The sequence below is a fragment of the Suricata suricatta genome, chromosome 12 (assembly GCF_006229205.1).
Source record: "Suricata suricatta isolate VVHF042 chromosome 12, meerkat_22Aug2017_6uvM2_HiC, whole genome shotgun sequence".
Classification (NCBI taxonomy): Eukaryota; Metazoa; Chordata; class Mammalia; order Carnivora; family Herpestidae; genus Suricata; species Suricata suricatta.
This window is the reverse complement of record NC_043711.1, coordinates 17,770,129-17,794,433: the sequence shown is the minus strand read 5'-3', so window position 1 is coordinate 17,794,433 and position 24,305 is coordinate 17,770,129. Positions and strand designations below refer to the sequence as shown.

Here is a 24,305-nt window from a genome sequence, read left to right as displayed (position 1 = left end):
CCATGGCGCCCAGGTCGCGCGCACGCCCAGGGGAGGGGCCGCAGGAATGCCCGCGTCTTGCCGCGCCGTCTCCCGGACAACCGCCGCGGAGCCCGCGCGCGCCGCGGTCTCTAGGAGACGGTGCCCTGGGATGCTGCACCGGCCGTAGCAGACCCCGCCCGCCCCCGTAACGCGCTATGTCTTCCTGCGCCGCGGTCGGTCTCCCTTGCGCCCTGGAACCCGCCCACCCTGGAGTTTCTCTTCCTGGGCTGGAGGAGATGCACACTACCAGGGTAGAAGCCGATCCCTGTCCCCCCCGCCCGCCCCCCACTGTAGATGCAGATAAGAGAAACACTGTTAAAGAAAAACCCATTAGAAGTTTCTCCGTCCCCTGGTTAAGATGCACTTCTCCTTTTCTGGAAACCTATGGTTTGCGTTTTCTCATTCCGGGGAGTAGGGTGGCAGCAAGGAGACAGTGCCAAAAGATGACTCAATAATGCGGTGGTTTGGGGGCGCCAAGGAGGCCGATGACTACGCACGTGATGGTATAGGATCCACAGATTTCGGCACTGACGCTTGCCAGCATAGGAGGCCAAGAAGCCCTTGTAGGTCCGCTCTGAGGTCAGTCTGGACCTTACAGAGAAACATATAGCAGTAGGGACTTAAGAAGCTGCCTGATGGTGGGGTGTCTAGCTGGCTCAGTGGGTTAAGCGGCTGACGCCTGATTTCGGCTCAGGTCATGATCTCATGGTTGGTGGGATCAGAAAGAGCATTGGGGCTCTGCCCTGATAGGGAGCCTGCTTGGGATTCTCTCTCTGCCCCTCCCCTACAGGTGCACACTCTTTCTCTAAATAAATGACCAAAGAAAAAAGCTGCTTGATGTCACACATGCACAGACTGTGGAATCCGGTCTGGAGTGGTCAGAGAGGGCTTCTGAAGTCCTGAAAGTAAGTACTCTGCAGGAGTGCAAGCGGGTACTCAGGTAAACAGGCACATTTCTTGCCTCAAAGCTGGCATAGGTGAAGAGGGAGAAAGGGACTTTCTGTAATTGAGCCACCATCACCTCAGAGAAAGATTAAACTCAGATTATCACCAGGTATGGAGGTGGGAGGACATACCAGTGGCCAAGTGCGAATGCCCGGGCATTTTCATGCTCCCTGTGCTTCTAGGATTGGGTTATTCTCAGGGAGAGATGCACATGCCCCAGGACAGAAGCCAGGATATGCGTTGGTGTTACAGAGCAACACCACTAAGGCAAGTCCCTCTAGTGGTTTATCTCTACCCTGTTAATACACCCCTCTCCCTCCTATTTCCTATTAGAAAAGTGGAGTCTACATTTTCTGTTCTCTCCAGTAGAGCGGGCCAGGGGCTTGAGTGGCAGGCCCACCTCATTCTCTCAGCTTTTAAACACAATGAAGGTTTCACCAGTGCTCAAGCACAAGGGTGCGTCTCACCCAGCCACCCTCAGGGACCATTTTGTCAGTCACCTTAGGATACTACAGAGAAACTCTGCTCAACCAAAGGAGACATTCTGGACATTTCTACAGGGGGAAGAGGGCCAGGTGGTAATGGGAACTGTTATGGTTCAATGGCTCAGCCAAAGTTGGGATGCTGACCAAAAACCATCACTGGTCCAGCATCCCGCTTCAGATGGAGTGGGAACTGACAGGTTTGTAGGTAGCCAGGCAGGCGTGGACTCCCCATGCATGGAGGGGACGACAGATGTAGTGAGGGCCTGGCCCCTGCTCCTGAAACGAATTCTAAAAATAAATAAATACAGGGGCGCCTGGGTAGCTTAGTCAGTTAAGCATCTGGCTTTGGCTCAGGTCATGATTTCATGGTTCATGGGTTTGAGCTCCGCATCGGGCTCTGTGCTGACAGCTCAGAGCCTGGAGCCTGCTTCGGATTCTGTGTCTCCCTCTCCCTGTCTCTGACCCTCCCTTGCTCGTGCTGTCTCTGTCTCTCAAAAATAAATAAAAGACTGAGAAAAATTAAAAATACATACATACATACTAAAATGGCCACAAAAGAAATGTTTCTGATTCAAAAGAAAGCAAGCTCTATTTCCAACTTCAAAGTGTCCAAATTTCCTGCAGCTGGTCTTTAATCGACTCCAATTACATCAGCAGTCTCAACTTCCAAGTACACAGGACAATTGCAACAAACAAAATTTCTCCAAATTGTATTAATCTCCTAAATTCTTTAACCTGAAAAACAACAACCGAGTCAGTTTTACCAGGATGTCATTATTTTCTGGTACCCATGAATGAATGTGGAGACCATTTCCTCGTTAGCCTTTTAAAAATACCTATAAATTAGATCACCTCAAAATCCTCATATTGCTTAAACTATTTTTCTAAACCATTCTCCTACAGTCCTATCTCCTGTATCCAACTGAGTTATGCTCACTGCCATGCACAGCTCCTTCTCTTAACTCATCACCAGACAAGAAGGCAAGAAAGCGTGTTGGGAATTGGTGCAAGGGTCTAGGAGGGGATGCTCATTGCTTATTTCTGCTCCACCTGCTGTTGGTTGTGGGAATTTCACCTTTGGCCCTTTTGCCAACTAAGGGCGATAAGGTTTTCCTTCCTTCCACCCTCCCTCTCCTCCCTCCCCTTTAATGTTTTTTTAAAATTAATTAATTTATTTATTTTTGAGAGAGAGAGAGAAGGAAAGGGGCAGAGAGAGATGAAAACACAGAATCTGAAGCAGGTTCCAGGCTCTGAGCTGCCAGCACAGACCCCGATGCGGGGCTCAAACCCAAGAGTCGTGAGATCATGGCCTGAAGTGATCAGACTGAAGTCTGACGCTTAACTGACCAACTGATCTAGGCGCCCCTTTCTTTTTTTAAAGTTGACTCCATACCCAATGTGGGGCTTGAACTCATGACCCTGATATAAGCATCACATGCTCTACAGACCGAGCCAGCCAGGTGCCCTATTTAAAAATTTATTATTAAATATTAAAAAAAAAATAAATAAAAATTTATTATTATTTTTAAAAGGACCATAAGGTTTTTCACTGCTCAGGCTGGCCTTGCACTGAGGTGTGTTTTATTCTGTATTACAAAAATTGGACTTATTTCCAGTTTTTAACAGCAAATATCTTTTGATTTAATAGCAGTGGTGACCTTGAGCAAATTACTTCTCATTTTTAACAACTCTGATGTGTACTGTGACAGCAGCCACCTCACAGGGCTGACGTGAGGACTAAATGGGTTATGTGCTCAGTCACCACTAATCTGATTGTCTTGTGGGGACAGAAACTGGCCTAACAAGCCCAGGCCAGTGCTGTGTCCTCAGTACCAACAACAGGGCCCAGTACAGAGACAATGCTCTAATTGTTGCATGAACCCCTGGAGACTTATGTGGGAAACTGCTATCTTCTCTTGTTCTCTTTTAAGATCTCTAACAGTATCGTGACCATCTGTGTCCCCCATGTTCTGGAGGCTTGGAGAGGGTGGAACCCACGAATCTTTTGCACACCATTGTATGCCCAGTGCCATGCGGGGCCTGGCACACCAGAGGCCCAGGGAGGAGTGGTTGTGTGGAGTTCAGACAGGCAGGGTCTAGGGCCTCTCTGGTCTTGCCTGCCCTCTGCATGCTGCCCACAGCTTTGACGCCATCACCTCTGAGCTATCAGTGAAGTTGCTGCCACTCTTCCCACCACAACCGTGGACCCACTCGATCAGAACCCAAACTTCATTTCCTGTTTTCAATCCTTGGAATTAAACTCCGCGCACTCGGGTTTCTGTCTAGAGTCCTCTCTTTGTAACCCCAGAGCCTCTGTGAAGCCACAGCCGCCCTGCCATAGTGTGTAAACCTAGGCTTCCACATCTGCTTTGCAGGGACCCAGGGAGTCTTCCGCATGAGGGGCTCAGAGCCTCAGCAGCAGCTGTGGGGCATTCCCAATGGCACTCCGCCACAATCCCAGGATCTGTGTGTGGGTGGGGGCGGGGGCGGTGGAGGGAGATGGTATGATCTGCAACCCAGGGAGGGAGAAGGAAGCAAAAACTGCCACAATACTCCCCTTCCCCCTGGGTGCCCTCTCCCCAGAAAGCCAGAGAAAGCAGACCAGACGCCAGCGGGTTCTTCCCAGCTCTCTAGAGGAGCGAGCTGATCAGGGAGACCTTCATTTGCTGCTCACTGGCCAGAATCCCCTGGGGTGTTGGCTCAGGTTACTTGGATCCTTGGAAGAAAGACCCTACACAGTTTTATAATCAGAAACTTTCAGTTTATTTTGAATAAACCACTCAACATTGAGCAGATGACATTGCCTCAATTTTTTCTTTGAAGAAAACAAAGATATATGATAAATTCATGAAAACACTGTGCCTTCCTGTATCTTCCATCCTTTGGAGGGCAGAAAAATTCTGCCTGATCCTTCCCATCTTCCTGATGATGTCAGCAAAGGACAGCTACTGGGGGCACAAAAGAAAGCTCTCTACAGGTCAACGGCTGCAGGCTACAATGGGCATAGAACCTCCTACAGCTCCAGTGGTTGAGGCCACAGCTGGGTACAAGTGCACTACGTGGTAGCCGTGCAGTCCAAAAAATGCCCAGGGACGCCCAGGGTGTGACTTAAGAGCTGCAACACAGGTCCTGTGCCATGGCGGTGTCACGGAAAGGACTTGATAGAGACGTAAAGGCTCCAGACGCCAGGATCTTTCATGTGTCAATGCAGCACTGACCCCCACCGCTAGGTCCTGCAAGCAGGACCTCACCTCCTTCAGTCAGCTCCCTGCTGTTCCAATTCTGGGCTCATCTGCTGCCCTCCTACCCTGTTTTCCCACTCCACCCCACAGTCCCTCCCTTGTAGATGACAGGAGGAGACAGGACCTGGCGGGGAGAGAGGGAGCCTGTAGCCAGCTGTGTACCCCATGATCCCAAGAGTCACAGCTGTGTTCTATCTTAAAGAGTGATTCAGTTTACAGCTAACATGGTACCTGGGAAATTGTTGACCGAGGTGAAAATGTCTGAATATCAAAGAACTTCCATCATAATATTCACAGATCTCCCAAGCAACTCTCCTAGGAGGTTAAGGAGGCCCTGTTGAGTATGGACAGCTCTGCCAGCCTCAGAGAGGAGGCAGTGAACAAAGCCACAGAAACCCCAGGAGTCACAGATGTATCTTTTAAAAGGCCCACAGGACCAGGCTCAGGACAGGCAGGACACCACACAAACCACCTGTTCCTTTGCACTCACCTGTGCAAAAGCTGGCCTTCTCCCCTGGCCAGCCTTCTAGCATCAGAGCTGAGACCACAAACCAACACTCTCCTGGCCTCAGACTCCCAGGCCCCAGAGATGATGTCCTCCAACAGCTAGACCCAGGCAAGTAGGAGAGCACCCAACCCTCCAGAGCAGCCACAGAACACACTCCAGAAAACATAAAAACCATGTGTGCAAACAAGGCCCCTGAGGCAGGAAGACCAGTGCCCTTGGGAGGGCCATGCTGACCTCTGACCCTGAAGTTCACCATAGAACAGTATAGCAGGACAGTGTCAGGTTATGGATGGCCATCTGTGAACCTGGTTAGTCACACCACGGAACACCGGCACAAAAGGGAGCAAGGTAAAACAAATTTATCTGGGGGGAATAATTCCCTTTAAAAGTAGATCTCTATCTTTAGGAGACAAATGAAACACTGTGCTGAACTCAAGTCCCCTGGTCTGGAGGTCCGCAAGCCCACGTATGCTCTGCAGTGGGCTCCAGCCTCAGACCCAGGTAAACATGGAAGAAAGATGGGCCCACAGACGCACAGTGCCATCAGATAATGACACCCTGCAACAAGACCATTTTCTGCATTATCTCCTCACTGCAAGGTACAGCAGGTGCACCAGTCCACAAAAAGGTCTCTAAGGACCAGACAGGAGGCATGATGTGATTTTCTGTGCTCCATGCCCATTAAACAGGCCAACTCCATTCCCCACCATCTGCCACCCACGCACTTCCCTTGGGATACCAGCTGTGGCCAAATACATGAGAATCTGGAAAACAGAGACCACTCTGAGGCCCTCTTGCAGTAGACGTTCTGAGGCAGGGGGCAGACAGCACATGTTGCATTCTAAGTAAAATAGCTAGAGGGTAAAACACTCCATTGCCAATTTATTTTTAAAAAGAGTTCTGTGTAATTCTATGGTTTGCCTTTTTTTTATAATTATACAACCTTTGAAAATTACATAAGTTGTAATGATCTAATACTATTAATAATCATTCAGAAAAAACTTTCCCTCCCTCCCAACAACCATCCAGGGGAAAAGAAAAGTCCTGAAAAGAGGCCAATTCAACATGGCCTCTACCCTGGCAAAAACAAAAAGCAAAAAGATGAGAAGAAAACGGAAGTGGACTAAGAAGTGTGCGGCCAGTGTCTCTCAGGAGCGGGGCCCTGGCTGTTGCCCGGGGTCGTGAAAGGCAGAGCCTGCAGCATGCAGTGCGGTAGCCGGGAGGCCTCACAGCCACATCTTCCGCACTCCGGCACGCCTGCGTCCCACCTAGGTGTCATGGAAATCTTTCAGCAGGGTTCTCCTCCGCTGCTCTGCTATGTGCATCTGGTTCTCTAAGTCCTGCAGCAGGGAAGCAAGACGGTGCTCACATGGCCCATCCTGTGCGGGGAGCAGCCAAAGCCACGTCCATCGTGGCAAGGGCTACGAGGACTCAAAGGCATTGCCCTCCCCACCCTTCTCAGCAGAAGCTTCTGGGCTGCACGCTAACAACCCTGTCGCTTTTAACACGCCAGTCCTCCCTGGCCTGCAACAGAGGGACAGAAAAGAGGGCAGCACTTACCCCTCTGTCATAGCTGTCTGCGCGCTCCACTTTCCATGACAGGTTTTCGATCTCAGCCTCCAGCTGAGCCTGCTGGTATTCAAACTGTATGGGCAGAGCAGGAGGGTCAAAAGGAGAGGGGCTGCAGCCAGGGCAGGGCCTGCAGATGGAGGGGCAGACGCAGCACCTCAGGCTCGCAGGAGCTACCGACAACCCCGATACTGTCCTCAGCTAGCAGAGCGAGTTCCTGGAGCCAGAGCCAGAACCTGATCAAAAGGCTACCCGAGGAGCGCAAGCAAGTAGCAAGGCCACACTCACCCTCCACCCCAACAGAAAGTGGGAGAATTTAAGCCACTGAAAAGAATGCTCCCAACATATAGGGAAACAGATGTTGCAAAAGCAAGTCACAATGGATCTTCACAGACCTGGTGTTCAGTCTTTTAGCTCTCCTCTAAATCAAGTCTTAAGAATAGTCAAACCATATGACTCAGTGATTTTATATCCATTGTACAATCATATACAAAATGTTCCTCAATGTCTTATTTGTAATAATGAAAAACAGAATAAATGCCCCCAAATGATGGTATGACTATATAACAAATCAATTATCCTATTAAAAAAAACTAGTATTTACCAGCCTGATAAATAATGACGGCCGCAACAATAAGTGGTTATAACAGAATGTGACATAATTAACATTAAATACATAAATTTTAAAAGGCCGAAAAATTCAAACAGTGGCCATTTCTTTCTGGTGGGATTATGAATGATACAAATGTTTTCCAACATTTAAATAAATGTCAATTACTTTTCAATTAGGGGAGACAACCCAAGTCCAAGATACAGAATTAAACAAAGATGGAAAACAGTCCACTGTAATTTAGGGACATGCACGCTAGACATCTTTCTGGGCAAGGGTGCTAACCTTCCAAATGACACAGAACATTTTTGGCCAACTGCCCTATAAATACAGCCGTTCAGGGGCTTTGACATATCTTCCTTCCTATTACACAGAATGCCAGGCCAGGCAGTCTATTTTAGAGATGTCTAGAAAGAAACCAAACTTCAAAACATGACCATTTTTAGGGGATGAATCACTGGACTCTACTCCTGAATCATTATTACACTATATGCTAACTAATTTGAATATACACAAATAAATATATAAAATGTTATTTTTAAAAACTGACAGTTTTGTTCTGCCCTCCCAATAGTCAGGGACTGGTGGCCACTCTTCTGGAAAGTGCTGGCTGACAAGGGCACCTGTGAAGCTAAGAGGGCAGAGCAGAGGGCTGCCTGGCCTTACCAGTTTCTTCCTGGGTCCAGACTCCATGTAGTATGCGTATGGGTAAGTGTACTGCAGGGTGTACCGGCACTGCAACAGGAGAGAGAGAAGGCACCTGTGCCTGTGCACCTCACCCACATGCAGCTCAGGCAGCTCCCACAATTCTTACCCACCCTACCATGCGAGTTAGCCTGGCCCTGTGGGTATGGGCCCAAAAGAAAGGAGGCTGAGCTAATCACAGATGAACTGGGGGATAACATGGAAAAGCGGAAACAACAATGGTCATAGAACACCCACAGTTCCTTTTTCAAGCTGTGATTTATTACCAGGACTATCTCAATGGCTCTTCCCTTGAGTTGGACATCAGAGTCCATACACACAATTCTTAGCTCCCTCTGAGTGATGCATGGATGGGACAAAAGAAGAAAAGGGATCGAGTTCTTCCTACAGAACTAGAAAAGGGCTCGCAGGTCCTTTCCTGGGGTAGAAGCAGTGGAATCCTCTTCTTGGATTTGTTCCTGCAGCAGGCTGGGTCCTCAGTGGACACAGCCCAAGGAAATGTGCCCATGAGCAGTAGCGTGCAGAGCTGTACAAAGCAATGCATTCCCTTGCCCCATACAATGTCTCCCATCTTCAGGGGTCTGGGCCTGACAGGGACAGGCGCTGGGCCAGGGATCAGAAGAGTGAGGTGGTACCTACCTTGGCCAAGAGCTTGGCAGCATTCTGTAGGTACTGCCAGTCGATCCATGTCCCCAGATTATTCATGACCCTCTCCTGAATCTTCTCATGAATCCGCTGGTATGTCTGCGCCTCCAGCTGCAAGCTCTTGTTGTGGTTTTCCCACTACAGGGTATAGAGAAAGGAGAAAAAGGCAGAAGTCCACACAAGAGTTAAGAATCGCTGACACCTTGGTTGGCACAGGATGGCCACGGCTTCATCTAACTTATGGGGACTGTGTTTCCTTGAAAGTGCAGGAGGAGGACTTCTTCAGGCCACAATACCAACCCTGTCCAGAGCACCTGTCTGCCTGCCAGATCACCCTACTCTCTAGGGCATTAAGGCTCCAGCCCTGAGGACTAAACAAGGCTAGGTACCCATTGGTCTACTATGCTTAGAAACCAAATGTGCCACGTTTGGTGGGTTTCTGAGGGGTCTTCCTGGGAGAAACTGCCCTCTAAGTCTGATAAGATGGTAGTGGATGGAAAAGACTGATGGTCCCCTCACTGTCCTTTGCCATCATTCAAAGAGCTTGCTGGTCCTGGCTGCTTTCCAGAACCTGAAAGCCACATTTATGGAGGCATTACTCTGGTACACTGCAGGAGCTCCACTTTCTGAGTTCTGTGTGCACATACCAGCACACCAGTCACTGGGATTTCAACCTCAGAAGGCCACATGGAAGAAGCCCACCCTCAAGGAGCAGTTGCAGAAGATGCCTACCCTCTCAAAGTAAAACAAGTACTTCTTAAGGGCCTCCCTGGCCTGGGCTTGCTGGCTCTGGTTGACAATGTCAGGGTTCTCCTTGTACCGACTGCACTCATAGTACTCGCTGCCGTGGGTCTTCCAGTCTCCTAGACACATCCAGCAGAAGTCTGTGAAGGATGGAGAAAGGCACTTACAATATCTGCAAGATAAGCCCCCCTTCCTCCAAAGGCACAGGCAAAGCAGTGGGATAGATCCTGTGATGGGGGTGGGGTAGGGTTGTCACCTGACAAGAACTTCCCAAGGGTGCCTCTTTCCAGAAGGAATGTGCACCTCTCCTCCTTGTCACATCGCACTGTCCCTATAGCCTTTCATTCTTGATATGAACAGTAACCAGTGGAACCTCTCAGTTCCATGAGCACATAAGCTTGGTGCCTTTTTTAACCCAACACAGGTAGATGCTGATTGTACAAGACCACTGGTGTGTCGTGTTAATGCTACTGAGAGAAGCAGAAACTTGTCCAATGAGGCCCCTGTTCATCCAGAACACAAATTTGCCCTCCTGACTACCTCCACCCTCACGACACCCGTCCTAAGAAGATTTTGTACACAAAGCTGGGAATAAAGGCCTTGCCCTATTTTGTCATTTTTAAAAACAGAACATTTCTATAAAACCAACAGCTATCCAATAGTTCATGTCAGAATTACAAGCCTGCTTCTACATTAGGAAACAAAGAGGGAAAAAGAAAGATCCACTATACATCTAACGATTACTGTCTCATGGAGAGCAGCCAACCATGATTCTGTCACATGGCCAGAACCTGATCTTTATCCTGTGTCTTATATCCTATCTCTGCCAAAGACACCGACAATGGGTAAACCCTGTGTCCCAGGATTCAAGTTGGCTCACTGACTTACCCAAAAGACCTCTTATAAAACGTGGAAGAGCTAAAGCCAAACCCAGAGACCCAGAGGTTGTTCCCTCCCTCCTCCTGGAAGCCCTTGCCAAATAGCGGCAAAACTGCGCTCTCCTTAGTCAGGTCGGCTGTGCTTGCTATGGCTGTAAACACTTCTACCTTGCTTAGAATTGCCTGTATAGGTGGTAGAACTATACAGCAAAGCAAAGGATGGTAGCTAACTCTGGGTGGCTAGGGATGGGGAGAGTATGGGAGGGGGCACACAGGGGACTTCTTGGGTATGAGGAATGTGATGGGGTGTTCACTTTGTCATTTCTTTCTAAACCATATGCATGTCTTATGCACTGTTCTAAGTAGATGATACACGTCCCTCTCACTCAAATGCACAGGGCGGGATACCACTGAGGAAATAGGCCACTACTTGTGGCCTATCTTCATTCTACATTTTAGTCACTATTCCCTTCTAACACCTTGCCATGTCCACTCTGATTACAGTGGGCTCCTGGGAAAACACAAACAGCATGAGACGGGACCCTTACAAAGAGAAATCTTCAGGCCTCCCTGGTCAGCATCAAAGCTGCTATGTTGACTTGGGTGGATACACTTTCTACTTGAAGGAATTTTGTCTATTTGCTCTTGCAGGAAGGAAAGCAAAACCAACAGGTTTTACGCAAGCTACTCCTGGTGGATGAAGGAGACCTGAAAGGCCAAATCAAAAGACCTTGTGGAAACTTTATAAAACCTTGAAGGAAGACTATTATGTTACTCCTTCCAACAGAACAGCTGCTCTAAAAGGTATCTGTAAGGTAGCACAGATAACCCCCACACTACTTACCGGCCTTGGCAAAAATAAAAACAACACACTGAAATCTTCTTGGATGACTGACGATCATAAGGGTCTAAGGGTCATCCCAACCTTCACTTCTGACTAGATGTGTGAGTGAGATGGCAGCAGGATTATAAGAGGCACCAGAAAGTAATAAATCAAAAATCAAGAGCTGCTTTAGGGTTGTTATTGTACGTGACTGACGGTGCCCTTTGTTTTGTCACTTTACTACAAAAGCACTCACTAAACAAGCACTGGAGACCCATGCACAAGACTGTGCTGCCAGGCCTTGGGCACCACACCTGGAACTCACCGTGTTTACACTTGGAGCATTGCTGTCAGAGGGAAACAGAAGAGAACATGTTAAGGGCACGCTGACCAAAGACTCCATGGCACATATGCAAAGGGTACAGGCTTCTGCTCACCATGTGATTGCAGCCTCCGTTCTTCTCAATGCAGATGTTACACTTGGGACACTGAGGAGACAGAAGGACTTCGTTAGGCTCACGCACCACCAGGCTGATTCTAAGACAAATTACATAAAGCTCCTGGCACCCATGCCCAGGAACTCATCATGTGAGCCCTTCTGGGGAGGAGCATCTCACTTAAATGTGGCAGGTCGCTGAGGCTGGAACAGCAATTCAAGGAAATGAGGTCAGCACGTTTGGCTCTGAAAACACTCCAAGCACTGACTGAGCCCCACTAAATCTTCCACCATCTGTCTCTGCTCAGATTAAGCACAAGCTGAGTCAGCACAAAGCCTTCCTGCTTGGGAAGAATGCCACGCAGCATAAGAGCTGTCACACCGGCCTGAGTCCTGGTCAGCTCGCCTGGACTTCTGCCTCTACAAGAGGGCAAGGAAACAACCTCTAAAGCTCGCTTGCTCTCATTTGAGAGATGCTATACATAGGCAATAATGCAGAGACAAGTCTGATGCTCTGCTCTCCCACTGCCACGAAGCTGACTATGTTTAATGTCATGGTCACAGCTGTGTTGTGAATGCACCAACTCAGCATATGACTGGCATAGGGTAGGTGCCAAGACACCCAGGACTCAAGGGGCCGAGGGCCATGTTTTCCCATGGGAAGTTTCAGAATAAGAACTGGGCACATCCAGGCTTGTATAAGAGCCTCGCTCTTTATTACATGTTGCTGTCAACCACCTCCCGCCCAGAGCTGTTAAAGCCTGGAAGGCATTTAAAAAATCTCTTTCCCCCCTCATTAGTTCTCCTATGGGTCAAACTTTTCCAGCATTTTATTAAAATAAATGCAGCCAACACATACTATGATAATCCACTGCCAATTCTGCCAAGTCTGGGCAAGGGTCTGCAGCCTTCAGCAAGGGCCCTAGGCAGCATTAAGGAAGGCAGATCCCAGGTAAGATACAGTCCTTACATCTTTAGTGTGAGCACTAATGTAGTTGGCTGTTTCGGAGTCATCTGCACACTTCGTGAGCCATTTCCGGATTGTGGCGCAGTCTGTGGGGGCGTGATACATCTGACGACACTTGAAACTTAAAACCAAAAAAGAAAAACATTCAAATAATTGTTAGGTCAGAGTCCTATGTTTTCAATTTTCCTTCTGTCCAAGCCAATAGATCCTGAACTAGAGCTTTTCAAAGAAGTAAAATTACTTCTCAAGGTCTTTGGGATCTTTACTTACCCAGAATTATACTTAAAACCTGTATGAATTTCTCTTCAATCTAAGCCCTTCTAAGATATACTCTTAATACACCCAAATAAAACCACTTCTGTTGTAAATATCTTGTGCGGTGTCAACCCTCTCTGAAAGGATGTCAAATTCAGAGTTCACTCAAAGGGCAGGGTAAGGTGCTCTGAGACAGATAACTCAGCTCAGACCTCAGGCAGAACTGAGATCCACTTTCTGAGCCTTGACTTAGCTCCCACAGAACGTGTGCTATCTGCATGATACATCTGACAATGCTTGAAACTCAGAAATGCTTGAAAATCAGAAAAGAAAAACACTCCAACAATCACTGGGTTAGGGTTCCATGTTTTTAATTCCCCTTTATCTAAGCCAACACTATGTTTGGATAGTAAAGGCTCTCAGGCAAACAGCCTAACAAATGCCCCAAGTTCATAATGAGGGACACAAAGGATGGAGAACAACTATGTTACTGGTTCTTAGCCTTTGGTAAGCCACAGACTCCCTCAATGACGTCTTGAAAGGTAAGAACACAGGCACACACACATTTTCCATGTAGTTTCTCTGACATGCTACCATCAGTCTTCTAGAGAGGCATGATTAGGGACAGACACAGATGTGGACCTAAGTTATAGCTCTGTTACCACCTTGCACACCTCCATTTCTACCCCAAGAGAGTAAGTGTAACAGTATCAATTGCACAGAGTTGTGACGATGAAGGTAAAGTGATGAGAATACTGTCTTTCCATGGTAAGCCTTTAGTACACATTAGCGATTTGTGTATCTACTGAATGCAATAAACCCCAAGTAGATGTAAACTACTTTCATGAATTACAGTGCTCTAAAATTAGCCTACGCAGGCGAACATGGAGAAAGATTCAAATGCTGAAGGTTGTTGCTTTCAAATACAGGGATTTGGGATACGGGATTATCCGTGCAGGCAAATACACACCCACACAGACACAATCTCTGTGCCATGAGTCTTAGCAGCATAAACCATAGCATAGTCTCCAAAAACCTGTGCTACCTTTTTGTCTCCAGACTGCGCTTTGTCAAACATCCCATGGAACATGAGATGCTGGGTACATTCCCTGCCCACTTGGAGCAGAGCCGCTGTTTAGGCTCAAAGACCCTGTCTTTCCCAGTCCCACCCTTACCCACAGCAACAGCAGTTGTGTTTTGGAGAAGGACAAGGCAGGAGCTCTAGGCTGCTCAGCACCCACACTCACTCTTACCAGAAGACCTCGTTGCACCGATTGCACTGTACTCGGCGAGCTCTAGGTTCCTGTACCCGAATAACCATGGGGCAGTCTGCACCAGGGCACAGCTGGAGCTGGTAATGACTCTGTGAACACACCAAGGGGAGACAATGAGGGCATCCCCTAGTCACTGCTTCCAAATCAGACCTCCCTGAGAGCTTAAACGTGTTCTGTTCTTCCAGCTGATGACTTCTATCAAAGGGCTACAGGAATTTGGAAAGAATGCAACAAAGAACAGCATTAGATAGATACGGAAGACCTATAACATTTAGCTAAAACTCGGTAGCAAATCATTGGAATGACCTAAGGCTAGATTATAAAACAGAAGACAGAAGTGTGTCTGTGAGATGAAAGTGCACAGGCACCAGGTCTGGAAAGGAACACAGCCCAATCAGCTGTGCATTTGAAGGTATTATACTAACTGAAATAAAGCAGAGAAAGACAAAATACCATATGATTTCACTTATATGCAAAATCTTAAAAAAAAAAAGAACAAAGAAAACAAAAAGGGGAAGGGAGTTACGGGATGGGTGAAATGGGTGAAGGGGGTCAACTATGTGGTGACAGATGGGTAATTAGACTCACTGTGGTGACCACTTTGTTAACATACAAATACTGAATTATTACATTACACACCAATTTTACCTAAAAACAAAACTCTGGAAGGCTCAATGACCCTCATGTGTATAACAAGGGCAGTAAACAGCACAAGAACAAGGCATTGTTTATCCCACAGCACGTGCATGAGAAGACCCAGATCATCAGTCAATCCAATAAGCTCAGGCACAAAAGACAAAGATGAAAACCGTGCTGCACAGAAGCAGCAAGCCTGAACTGGAAGCCCAATGGAGGGGGTGGACTCCAAAGGCTGGAATCCTGAACAGGTTTTTAAATTGCGCAAGAAGCAATACCCCTTCTCTGTGCTAAATCACACAGGGAACCAAATTCAAGAGCAATTCCTGAGATCTCCATGACTCACGTTCATCACCTGACAGAATGGCTTGTTAAGCAGCTGGATAGAAGGTGAATGTGCCTGACCATTCTACCAAGAGGTAAAATAATGGGTCAAGGGCTACATAGCAAGGAAGTAAGGGACCTGAGATTCACGTTATTGTCAGTCTGACTCCAGGGCCTATGTTCTTCACTACCACTCTAGTGGTTTCTAAACTTTTAAAAAGCCATGAAGCTCTTTTTTCAAATTACAGCAAGTAGGGTGCGCTGGATGGCTCAGTCAGGTAAGTATCCAAATTTGGCTCAGTTTACAATCTCATGGTTTGTGAGTTTGAGCTTCACGTCGGGCTCTGTGCTGACATCTCAGAGCCTGGAGCCTGCTTCGGATTGTGTGTGTGTGTGTGTCTCTCTGCCCCTCCCCCTGCTTATGTTGTTTCTCTCTCTCTCTCTCTCTCTCTCTCTCTCTCTCTCTCTCTCAAAAAAAGAAAAAAACAAAAATTACAGCACCCAATGGCAGCTTAGTCTACAAAGTAACTGTGATGGGAATGGATGGGAAGTGGTTCCAGGAAGACAGAGGAGCAACAACAGGGGCTGGTCATACCTCCACATAGTCTCTAAAGAGGTAGCGCCTGTATTTGTCTCTCAATTCTTCATTGGGCAGCAATGGAAACACAAAGTCCTCTGGTGTTCGGAGTGGGCAGTCCTGAGCCATGCAGGAGACTCCTGTTGAACAAAGGCAATACGATTGACAACTGCATTGCAGAAGACACACCCACAATGTATTTCCCCAATGAATTTAACCAACACATTCAGATTCCATATAGGAAACCCCTGAAGTCACAGAATGCATTAAAAAAAAAAAGAAAGAGAAATTAATATATAACACAAATAACATCACTCAAAAACAGTACCATTTTAAAAATCCTATACAGTTCCTTGGGCACCTGGCTGACTCAGATGGCAGAGCATGCTACTCTTGATCCCGAGGATGTGAGTTAAAACCCTGACTGGGCACAAAGCTTAATTAAAAAAAATAAATATATAAAAAAAAAAATCCTAGGAGTGCCTGGATGGCTCAGTTGGTTAAGTGTCTGACTTCGGCTCAGGTCATGTCCTCACGGTTTGGGAATTTGAGCCCACTTTGGAGCCTTTTTTCCTCTCTCTGCGCCTCCCCCACTCACATACAAGTGCGTGCTCTCTCAAGAATAAACTTAAAAAACAAATCGTATACAGTTCTTGGCTAACAATTTCATTTTGTGATGTTTAATATTATGTGCAAATGATTTCCACACAACACAATGAGATTCTACAGACACCATTAATGTAATGCTAATTTATATCCAATATTAAGTCATACTGTAACGAATACTCCTAGAACCAATCACCAAATCTGAATTGTGTTATGTTACCTAAATAGCAGAAATGTCTGAGTGCTTCTGAGTTATGGCTGCCACCTGGGCTATCAAGATAGAGTAGGCAGCTCAAAGGACAGTTCAAGCTAATGTTTACATATATGCCTAAACAACAGCCTTACTCATCTCATTTTGCTCAGGACTGAGAAAAACCTTGCCACTGTTCAACCTGATGTGTTTGGAAATGGAAACCGATGGTTCTGACAATAAAAACCTCAATCAGGGTCAGAAGAAAACATGCAGTTGACCTGAGTACATAAAAGAGCAGAGTTGAAGATAAATACTTCAGGCTAGCTTTTTACAAATTCTGTGGCAAACTCACCCACACCCACGCCGTCCTTGACAAGTACAGAGCAGTGTTGTTCCCAGCAGCTACGGCAAAACTGGTGCTGACAGGCCAAAGAAAGTAGGTTCTCCTTCCGCACGAACTGCATACACACTGCGCAGTGGTGAGGGGGGTGGGCTGTAGGAACCTGCGGAGAGGCGGAAGAGAATGAGTAAAGAGTCGCCTCTAGAGCCTGGGAGGCCACAGAGGTGCCTCATGCAGCTAGGTGCTTGGGAAGCGATTCTGACCCTAAAACAAGTGTCAGAGCTCAACTGTAATATGTGGGCTCTGTGGGTCCCAAGAGTTCTGAACAGAAAGCATAGATGAGGAAGACTTTCTGAAGGAGGTGGCACCTGAGCTGGGCTTGGACAATCGCTAGGATTCAGAGAGGCAGAGCAAGGCTGAAAGGAGAACTTACAGTAGTTTGTAACGTCGGGCTGAAAAGCTCAGGATTTCCAAATTGCCAAGGTCCTTAGAGATCATTCTGTTCAACTTCTGCTTTTACAGGCTACTGGGTTCTTTTATAAACTGCCCCATTCAATGCACAGACCTGTCCCTCAACAAGTACTAGATAGGCTCTAAGAGGCTGAGCTGGGTGTGTAAAGTTTCTAACAGCCCCATTGCAATTTACTTGTCAAAGACAGTGCTTTCCCCATTATTAATGCTCAAAACACAAAATATTACAGCTTTTACTAAGTCACAACTCATCCTTAACACACGGCAGAGATGTCATGTACAACTAATTTAGAGAGATGAGGAAGGCTCCTACTAAGAAAGGAACATTCCAGGATGTGGGCAAATAACTGCAAAGCTTAAACTCCAGAATCCATGCCATGCAACACAAACTGGCAGACAAAGACAACGTGGGAATCCCTGGCCCAAGCCACAAACTGATGGAAAAGTTCACTACAGATTTACATTAGGTTCTTGTTAGCTCACTGGAATACAAAAACAATTTGAAGAAAAAGATTGTATTCTCATGTTTATCCAGTATGTTCCTGGAAATTTTCTCCTAAGAGCTACCAAAGTTAAGTGGTAATTTAACCTCCTAAAGAGTGTTTCCAACACTTATTTATTTGACAAATGTTTGATAACTCCTAAATACATAGGAAATTGCTATGCACTGTAAGATATAGTTCCTATCCATAAAGCACACACAATGTGGCAGGAGAGCTGAAAGGATGAGTGAGTCACTACATCACACATGCAAAGGCTTCATGACATAACTAGAAGAGGGGCACCTGGATGGCTCAGTCAGTTAAGGATCTGACTTCGGCCAGGTCATGATCTTGTGGTTTATGAGTTTGAGCCCTGCATCGGGCTCTGTGTGGATGGCTCAGAGCCTGAAGCTTGCTTCAAATTCTGTGTCTCCCCACCTCTCTCTCTACTCCTCCCCCATTTTCTCTCTCTCTCAAAAAATGAATAAACAAAAAAAAAGATATAACTAGAGGAATCTGAAGAGGAGAGATCACAGGAGGCAGCTTTGTGAGAGACAGCTCAATTTGGGTCTTTACAGATGAGTTCTACTCCCATAGGTAAAGATGGGGACAGGGTCTGGATATTCCAGGCGAGGAATAGCACAAGCACAGTCAAAGAGGTGTGCAGTAAGCTTGGAAGCATCACGGAACTCAGCAAGAATGGAATGCAGTGTCAAGAGCAAGGTGAGGCTGGAGAGGGCCACAGGACTGGCAATGATTTATTCTTCATCCATGAAGAAACTCTTCAAACTATAATGGAAATGGAAGATTTAGACCCATGTTGGAACAAAAATCTCAGGCATGCTGTACTAGAAACAAAGCAAGATGGTTCATCAATACTACCATAAGCCACAGCAAGAGCCATTTGTGTCAGGAGAAGCCTTGCTCAAGTGGGAGCACTCACATGTTTTGAGGGACTGGGTTGAACTCGAGCCTCAACAAGCAGCTGAGCAGAATTAGACTTGTATCTAAAAAACAAAAAGCAGAAATAAAGGGAATCAGAAAGGAAGACAAACATTTTAACCTCAAAACAAAATCAGAAGACACCAACATGTGCTGCAGTTGCACTAAAGTGTCTGTCTCTAATTACTGTCTGACAGAACCAAGCTTCCTTTTCTTTTAGCATCAATACTTTTTCCTCTTTCAATTTTTCTAGTTCTCAATTGCTGTAAGAATAATAACCTGGCTTCAAAGATACCAAACCATAAGAAAAATACTTATTAAATACCATATTTGTTTTCAATCCCTTTCTGGAAATATAAATAAAATCTTTTAAAAAATGAGGCACATGGGTGGCTCAGTTGGTTGAACAACTTGGCTCTTCATCTCAGCTCAGGTTTTACACCACGGTTTATGGGACAGAGTCCTGCTTCCGGCTCTGCACTGATAGTGTGCAGCCTGCCTGGGATTCTCCCTTTCCATCTCTCTCTGCCCCTCTCCTGCTTGAGGGCAATCTCTCTTTCTCGTTCAAAACAAACAAACAAACATTAAAAAGAAAGACACAGAAAATGCAAAGTATACAGGGCTCGTTGCTGGCTCATCAGAGAGGCACATAGTTCTTGATCTTGGGGCCATAAATAAGTTCAAGCCCCAAGTTGGGTGTAGAGATTACTTAAATAAATAAAAACTTAATTAAAAAAAAAAAAGCACAGGTGCCTGGGTGACTCAGTCCGTTAAGTGTCCAACTTTTGCTCAGATCATGATCTTGAGGTTCCTGAATTCGAGCCCTGCGTTGGGCTCTATGCTGACAGCTCAGAGCCTGGATCCTGCTTTGGATTTTGTGTCTTCCCCTCTCTCTGGTCCTCCCCCGTTCACACGGTTTCTCTCTCTCTCTCTCTCTCTCTCTCTCTCTCAAAAAAAAAAAAACACCAAAGCAATAAGGAAAACTCTGACAAATTATGTTACATTTAAGAACATCGGTTCAGGGTGACTGGGTGGCTCAGTTGGTTAAGTATCTGATTTCGGCTCAGGTCATGATCTCGTGATCTTGTGGTTCATGAGTTAGAGCCCTACAATGAGCTCCGAGCTGACAGCGTGGAGTCTGCTTGAGATTCTTAGTTCTCTATCCCTCACCCCACCCCTCTTTCTCAAAATAAATAAACTTAAAAAAAAAAATCAGTTCATCAGAACACACCATAAAGTGAAAAACTTGGCTATATAAATAGAAGATAATTCAGTACATACATAACAAGCAAAAGACTGATATTCAGAATAAAACAAATAAAAAACAAATCCTTTTCCTACAAATCCATTTGAAAAGACAAAATAACAATAAAAAATGGGCAAACAGAACAAGCATTTCATAGAAAAAAAGCACAAATGGCAATTAACAAGAAAAGACGCTCAACCTCCCTAGTAATATGGGATACTGAAATTAAAAACAATTAGATGCCATTTATACCCATCAGATTGTAAAACTTCAAGTGTGACAGTATCAGGAACATTCATACCACTGGTGGGCGTGTAACATGGTACAATCACTTTGGAAACATTTTGTCATTTAGGAAAGCTAAAGAAACACACACCCTATTGCCAAGCAACTCACTTCCTACACTCAACCCTACAAAAATTATATGACACTAGCGGGCATGCACACGAGTTTTCAGAGCTGCATTATTTGTAACAACAAAAAAACCAAAACTCATAATCACAAATGTTTTCTGACAGAAATATGAATAGGATGTCCTAAAATGCTACTTTGTTAATTTAAAAAGTTTAAGAATACAGACAACATGATTCCATGTCTGTAAAATTCTAAAAACATACTAGATTAAAGGATATATAGTTTAAGAATAAATAAGAAAATGATCAATACTGAATTCAAGATACCGGTTGCTTTGGAGAGGAAGGAAGGGGTGTAGCCAAGCAAGAACTGCCACCAGAAACTTCTGAATAAAGTGTCCACTTCTTATTTGAGTGGACACTTAAATGTGTTTTTTATCATTCTTTAAAACCTATTCATGACATATATGTGCACATACATACATTTTTGAAAAAGAAATATTTCATAATAAAAATTTAATTGTTTTCTGGAATGAGGTATGAAATATATACATTTAAAAGAAAAAACAGGGGCACCTGGGTGGCTCAGTTGGTTAAGCATCTGACTTTGGCTCAGGTCATCTCACAGTTCGTGAGTTTGAGCCCCACATCAGGCTCTGTGCTGACAGCTTGGAGCCTGGAGCCTGCTTCAGATTCTGTGTCTCCCTCTCTCTCTATCTCTCCCCCACTCATGTTCTCTCAACAATAAACATAGTGGCTCAGTTAACCATCAAACTTTGGTTTGGGTCATGATCTCATGATTCATGAGTTCGAGCCCTGCACTTTAGATCCTCTGTCTCCCTTTCTATCTGACCTTCCCCAACTTGTTCTCACTCTTTCTCACATTAAAAAATAAAAACAATAATAAAAAAAAACAGGGGTGCCATAATCAGTTAAGCGTCCAACTCTTTTTTTTTTTTAATGTTTTATTTATTTCTGATACAGAGAGAGACAGAGCATGAGGGGGAGGGGCAGAGAGAGGAGACACAGAACCAGAAGCAGCTCCAGGCTCTGAGCTAGCTGTCAGCACAGCCTGACGTGGGGCTCGAACCCCCAAATGTGAGATCTGACCTGAGCCAAAGTCGGAGGCCCAACGGACTGAGCCACCCAGGAGTCCCAGTGTCCAACTCTTAAATTTGGCTCAGGTCACAATCTCATGGTTGTGGGATTGAGCCCTGTGTCAGGCTCTGTGCTATCAGCATAAGAGAATCCCTGCTTTGAATTCTCTCTTTCCTTTTCTGCCCTCACTCATTTGTAAGCACTCTCTTCTAAGAGAAATAAATGTTTAAAAAATAAAAATAAAAACAATCATCATGTGGCAATAAAAGTGCCACATAAAACCCAGGAAAATGAATTACTCAGAAATGAGGAATTTGAGCAGGGAAAAATGTCTCATGTATGTGACTTCCTTATTTCACTTAGTCAGGATGCCTCCTTCAACTGCTTTTACTCCTGCTTCTCACACTAGTAATCTTAACATCATAAGCCATCTTGTCCATTCCCGAGTTAGGCTACAGAGTTTGGGCAGTGAGAGGTACCCCACTGCTGGAACCTACATGGTTCCAGAACTGTGGGTAGTAGAAACAGCAGTACAGACAATGGAACTTCACCCGGAAGTCTATCCAAATGTATTCGAGTCTTGAGGATAGAGAGTGAGAGTGCGGTGGGTAGAATCAGGAGCGCACATGCTCCTTCTTGAGTGAGCTAAGCTGCTCCAGTGGGTACAGCCACCCCAGTTATGTTTAGCCTGGAGAAGGAAAGGCATGACCTTCCTTCCTCTGAAGATAAATGGATCACACCAATTAAAAGAAGACTCACTGGTGTGTGAAAAGGCAGGAGTGGCAACCAGTGATTCTCACCAGTGGCAATTTTGTTCTCCAGCGGTTATTTGGCAGTATCTGCTCATCTTTTTGATTTTAAGAACTTGGGGTGCTAATTTCAGTGTCCTAGTTTATTATGGAAGTTGAGTATCTTTTCATGTTAATGGTCATTTGAGCTTTCTTTTCTGTGAAATGTTTGTTTAGTCTTTTGCCCATTTGTTTTTATTATTTTTTGAGGGAGGAAGGGGCACAGAGAGAGGGAGACAGAATCCCAAGTAGGCTCCGCTGTGACAGAGCAGTGGGACTGAATGTGGGGCTCAAGTTCAAGAACTGTGAGATCACAACCTGAGCCAAAATCAAGAGCTGGACGCTTAATCAACTGAGCCACCTAGGCACCCCTTGCACATTTTTTATTGTTATTTTGTCTTTTCAAATAGATTTTGTCAAACCTCCTACAATTCACAAAACAGTGCCCCCAAAACAAAGATTTATCTAACTCAAAATGGCAGAAGTGCTGAGGATAAGATACCCAAAGCTAAAAAGAAGCAAATGCCTATGTAGATGGGGCATAGGGACTCTTTCCAGAGGGTGCAGGAGAAGGAACCCCTCCTCCTGAGAACTTCCAGGATACCTCAAGACTGGTCCAAGGTCAGAGCCAAGAGCTCTGGTTCTGATGCTAAGCTGACCTATCTTTTCTGAAGGCAATATTCAAAAGTATGTTGCATTCCTCATCGATCTATCCAAAAGAAACAAAAGGAGATGTTGGTGAGTGTTAACTAGAAGGGCACTGATTACAAATTAAAAATGGCATAAAAAACGGAACTAACTTCACTGTCCACAATAGCAGTTTGGAAAAAGCATGGCACACATCTATATGATAAAATACTGAGCCAGGAATAAAGCTGAGAGAGAAAGAATATGATGCAAACATGGAAAAATATTCACCATTTACAGAGAGAAAAGATATACAATATGATCCAGTATTTAAAATATATAATATGCATATTGCAAGGATATACTTCAAAACATAAATAACCACCAGTGGGTGGGTGGACAGAGAAAGAAGCTATGGACGATGCCATCTCTCTTCCTCCAAACACCTTACCTGTCCAATATCTCTGCAACTTGCCAGTGGAAATTAACTAATATAAGTTTAGCAACTGAATGAGATACCTAAAAAGAAAGAAAAAAAAATCAAATTACAACTGTAGTTTCTTTCACAGAGCTCCACATTTTTAGAAGTGCATACCATACATTCATATCTATAGTAGGCTGAGGCTTGACTTCCAAATTCTTCCTCCTGGTGCTCTGCTTCATCTTTTAAGTTCAGACTCTTATGATCTTAGTGATTTCCCAGATCTCTTTTACTTTTCTTTTTCATTAATGACCCTTCTAAGAAATCAGTGATTTAAAACTTAAGCAAAACCACCCTGTCTATAGTTAACAGCCCAGTATCCAATTTAAGCAAAAGAGCTGTGTTCCCTAATGTGGTCTATGTTCCCTCAAGCTGCTGTAGGAGGCCACACATGGGAAGTGAGTGCACTTCTAGCTAGGCCCACTACTTGCAGAAAATCTCTAGGCTTGGACTTCTTGTATAATTCCAGCAAAACAGAACATTCCTTCTTAAAATCTCCGAATTCCTGCCAACCAATGAGCCCTAATTGCAGAAAGATTTATGAGCCTTTGGGGCACCTGGGTGGCTCAGTTTTGATTTTGGCTCAGGTCATGATCTCATTATTCATGAGACTGAGCACTGAATTGGGTTCTGCGCTTACAAGTGCGAAGCCTGCTTGGGATTCTCTCTTTCCAGCTCTCTCTCTCTCAAAATAAGTAAGTAAACTGGAAAAAAAGTTTATATGGCAGTCTTTGTAGCCCCTACTTTTTAAAGCAAACTCGTTATTTCTCAAAAATAAATAAATATATTAAGAAAAAGACAGCCTGGGTGGCTTAGTCAGTTAGTTAAGTGTCCGGCTTCAGCTCAGGTCATGATCTTGCAGTTTGTGGGTTTGAGCCTCACATAGGGCTCTGTGCTGACAGCTTGGCACCTGGAGCCTTCTTCACATTCTGTAGTTCCCTCTCTCTCTGCCTCTCTCCTGCTCATACACTCTGTCTCCCTCAAAATAAATAAGCACTAAAAAAATTTTAAGGAAAAACTTTGAAAAAATTTTT

General features: G+C 45.3%; 1 protein-coding gene across 4 annotated transcripts in view; it reads right to left on the bottom strand.

Annotated features, from left to right (window-relative positions):
• Positions 1-4,190: 4,190 nt before the first annotated feature.
• ARIH2 (ariadne RBR E3 ubiquitin protein ligase 2) overlaps positions 4,191-24,305 on the bottom strand; it is a 50,808-nt gene continuing 30,693 nt past the window's right edge. For 3 of the 4 annotated variants that reach the window (XM_029916361.1, XM_029916362.1, XM_029916364.1), the window contains 13 exons: positions 23,242-23,309; positions 18,680-18,743; positions 16,796-16,946; positions 15,663-15,784; positions 14,087-14,196; positions 12,582-12,699; positions 11,613-11,663; positions 11,501-11,522; positions 9,463-9,614; positions 8,725-8,868; positions 8,047-8,115; positions 6,762-6,845; positions 4,191-6,541 (listed from right to left, as the gene is read on the bottom strand). In XM_029916361.1, coding sequence (XP_029772221.1) covers positions 6,470-6,541; positions 6,762-6,845; positions 8,047-8,115; positions 8,725-8,868; positions 9,463-9,614; positions 11,501-11,522; positions 11,613-11,663; positions 12,582-12,699; positions 14,087-14,196; positions 15,663-15,784; positions 16,796-16,946; positions 18,680-18,743; positions 23,242-23,309 — 1,227 coding nt within the window. In that variant the 3' untranslated portion in view covers positions 4,191-6,469. Of the gene's footprint in view, positions 6,542-6,761; positions 6,901-8,046; positions 8,116-8,724; positions 8,869-9,462; positions 9,615-11,500; positions 11,523-11,612; positions 11,664-12,581; positions 12,700-14,086; positions 14,197-15,662; positions 15,785-16,795; positions 16,947-18,679; positions 18,744-23,241; positions 23,310-24,305 lie in introns of those variants that run through there. The other variant, XM_029916363.1, reaches the window with a different exon arrangement.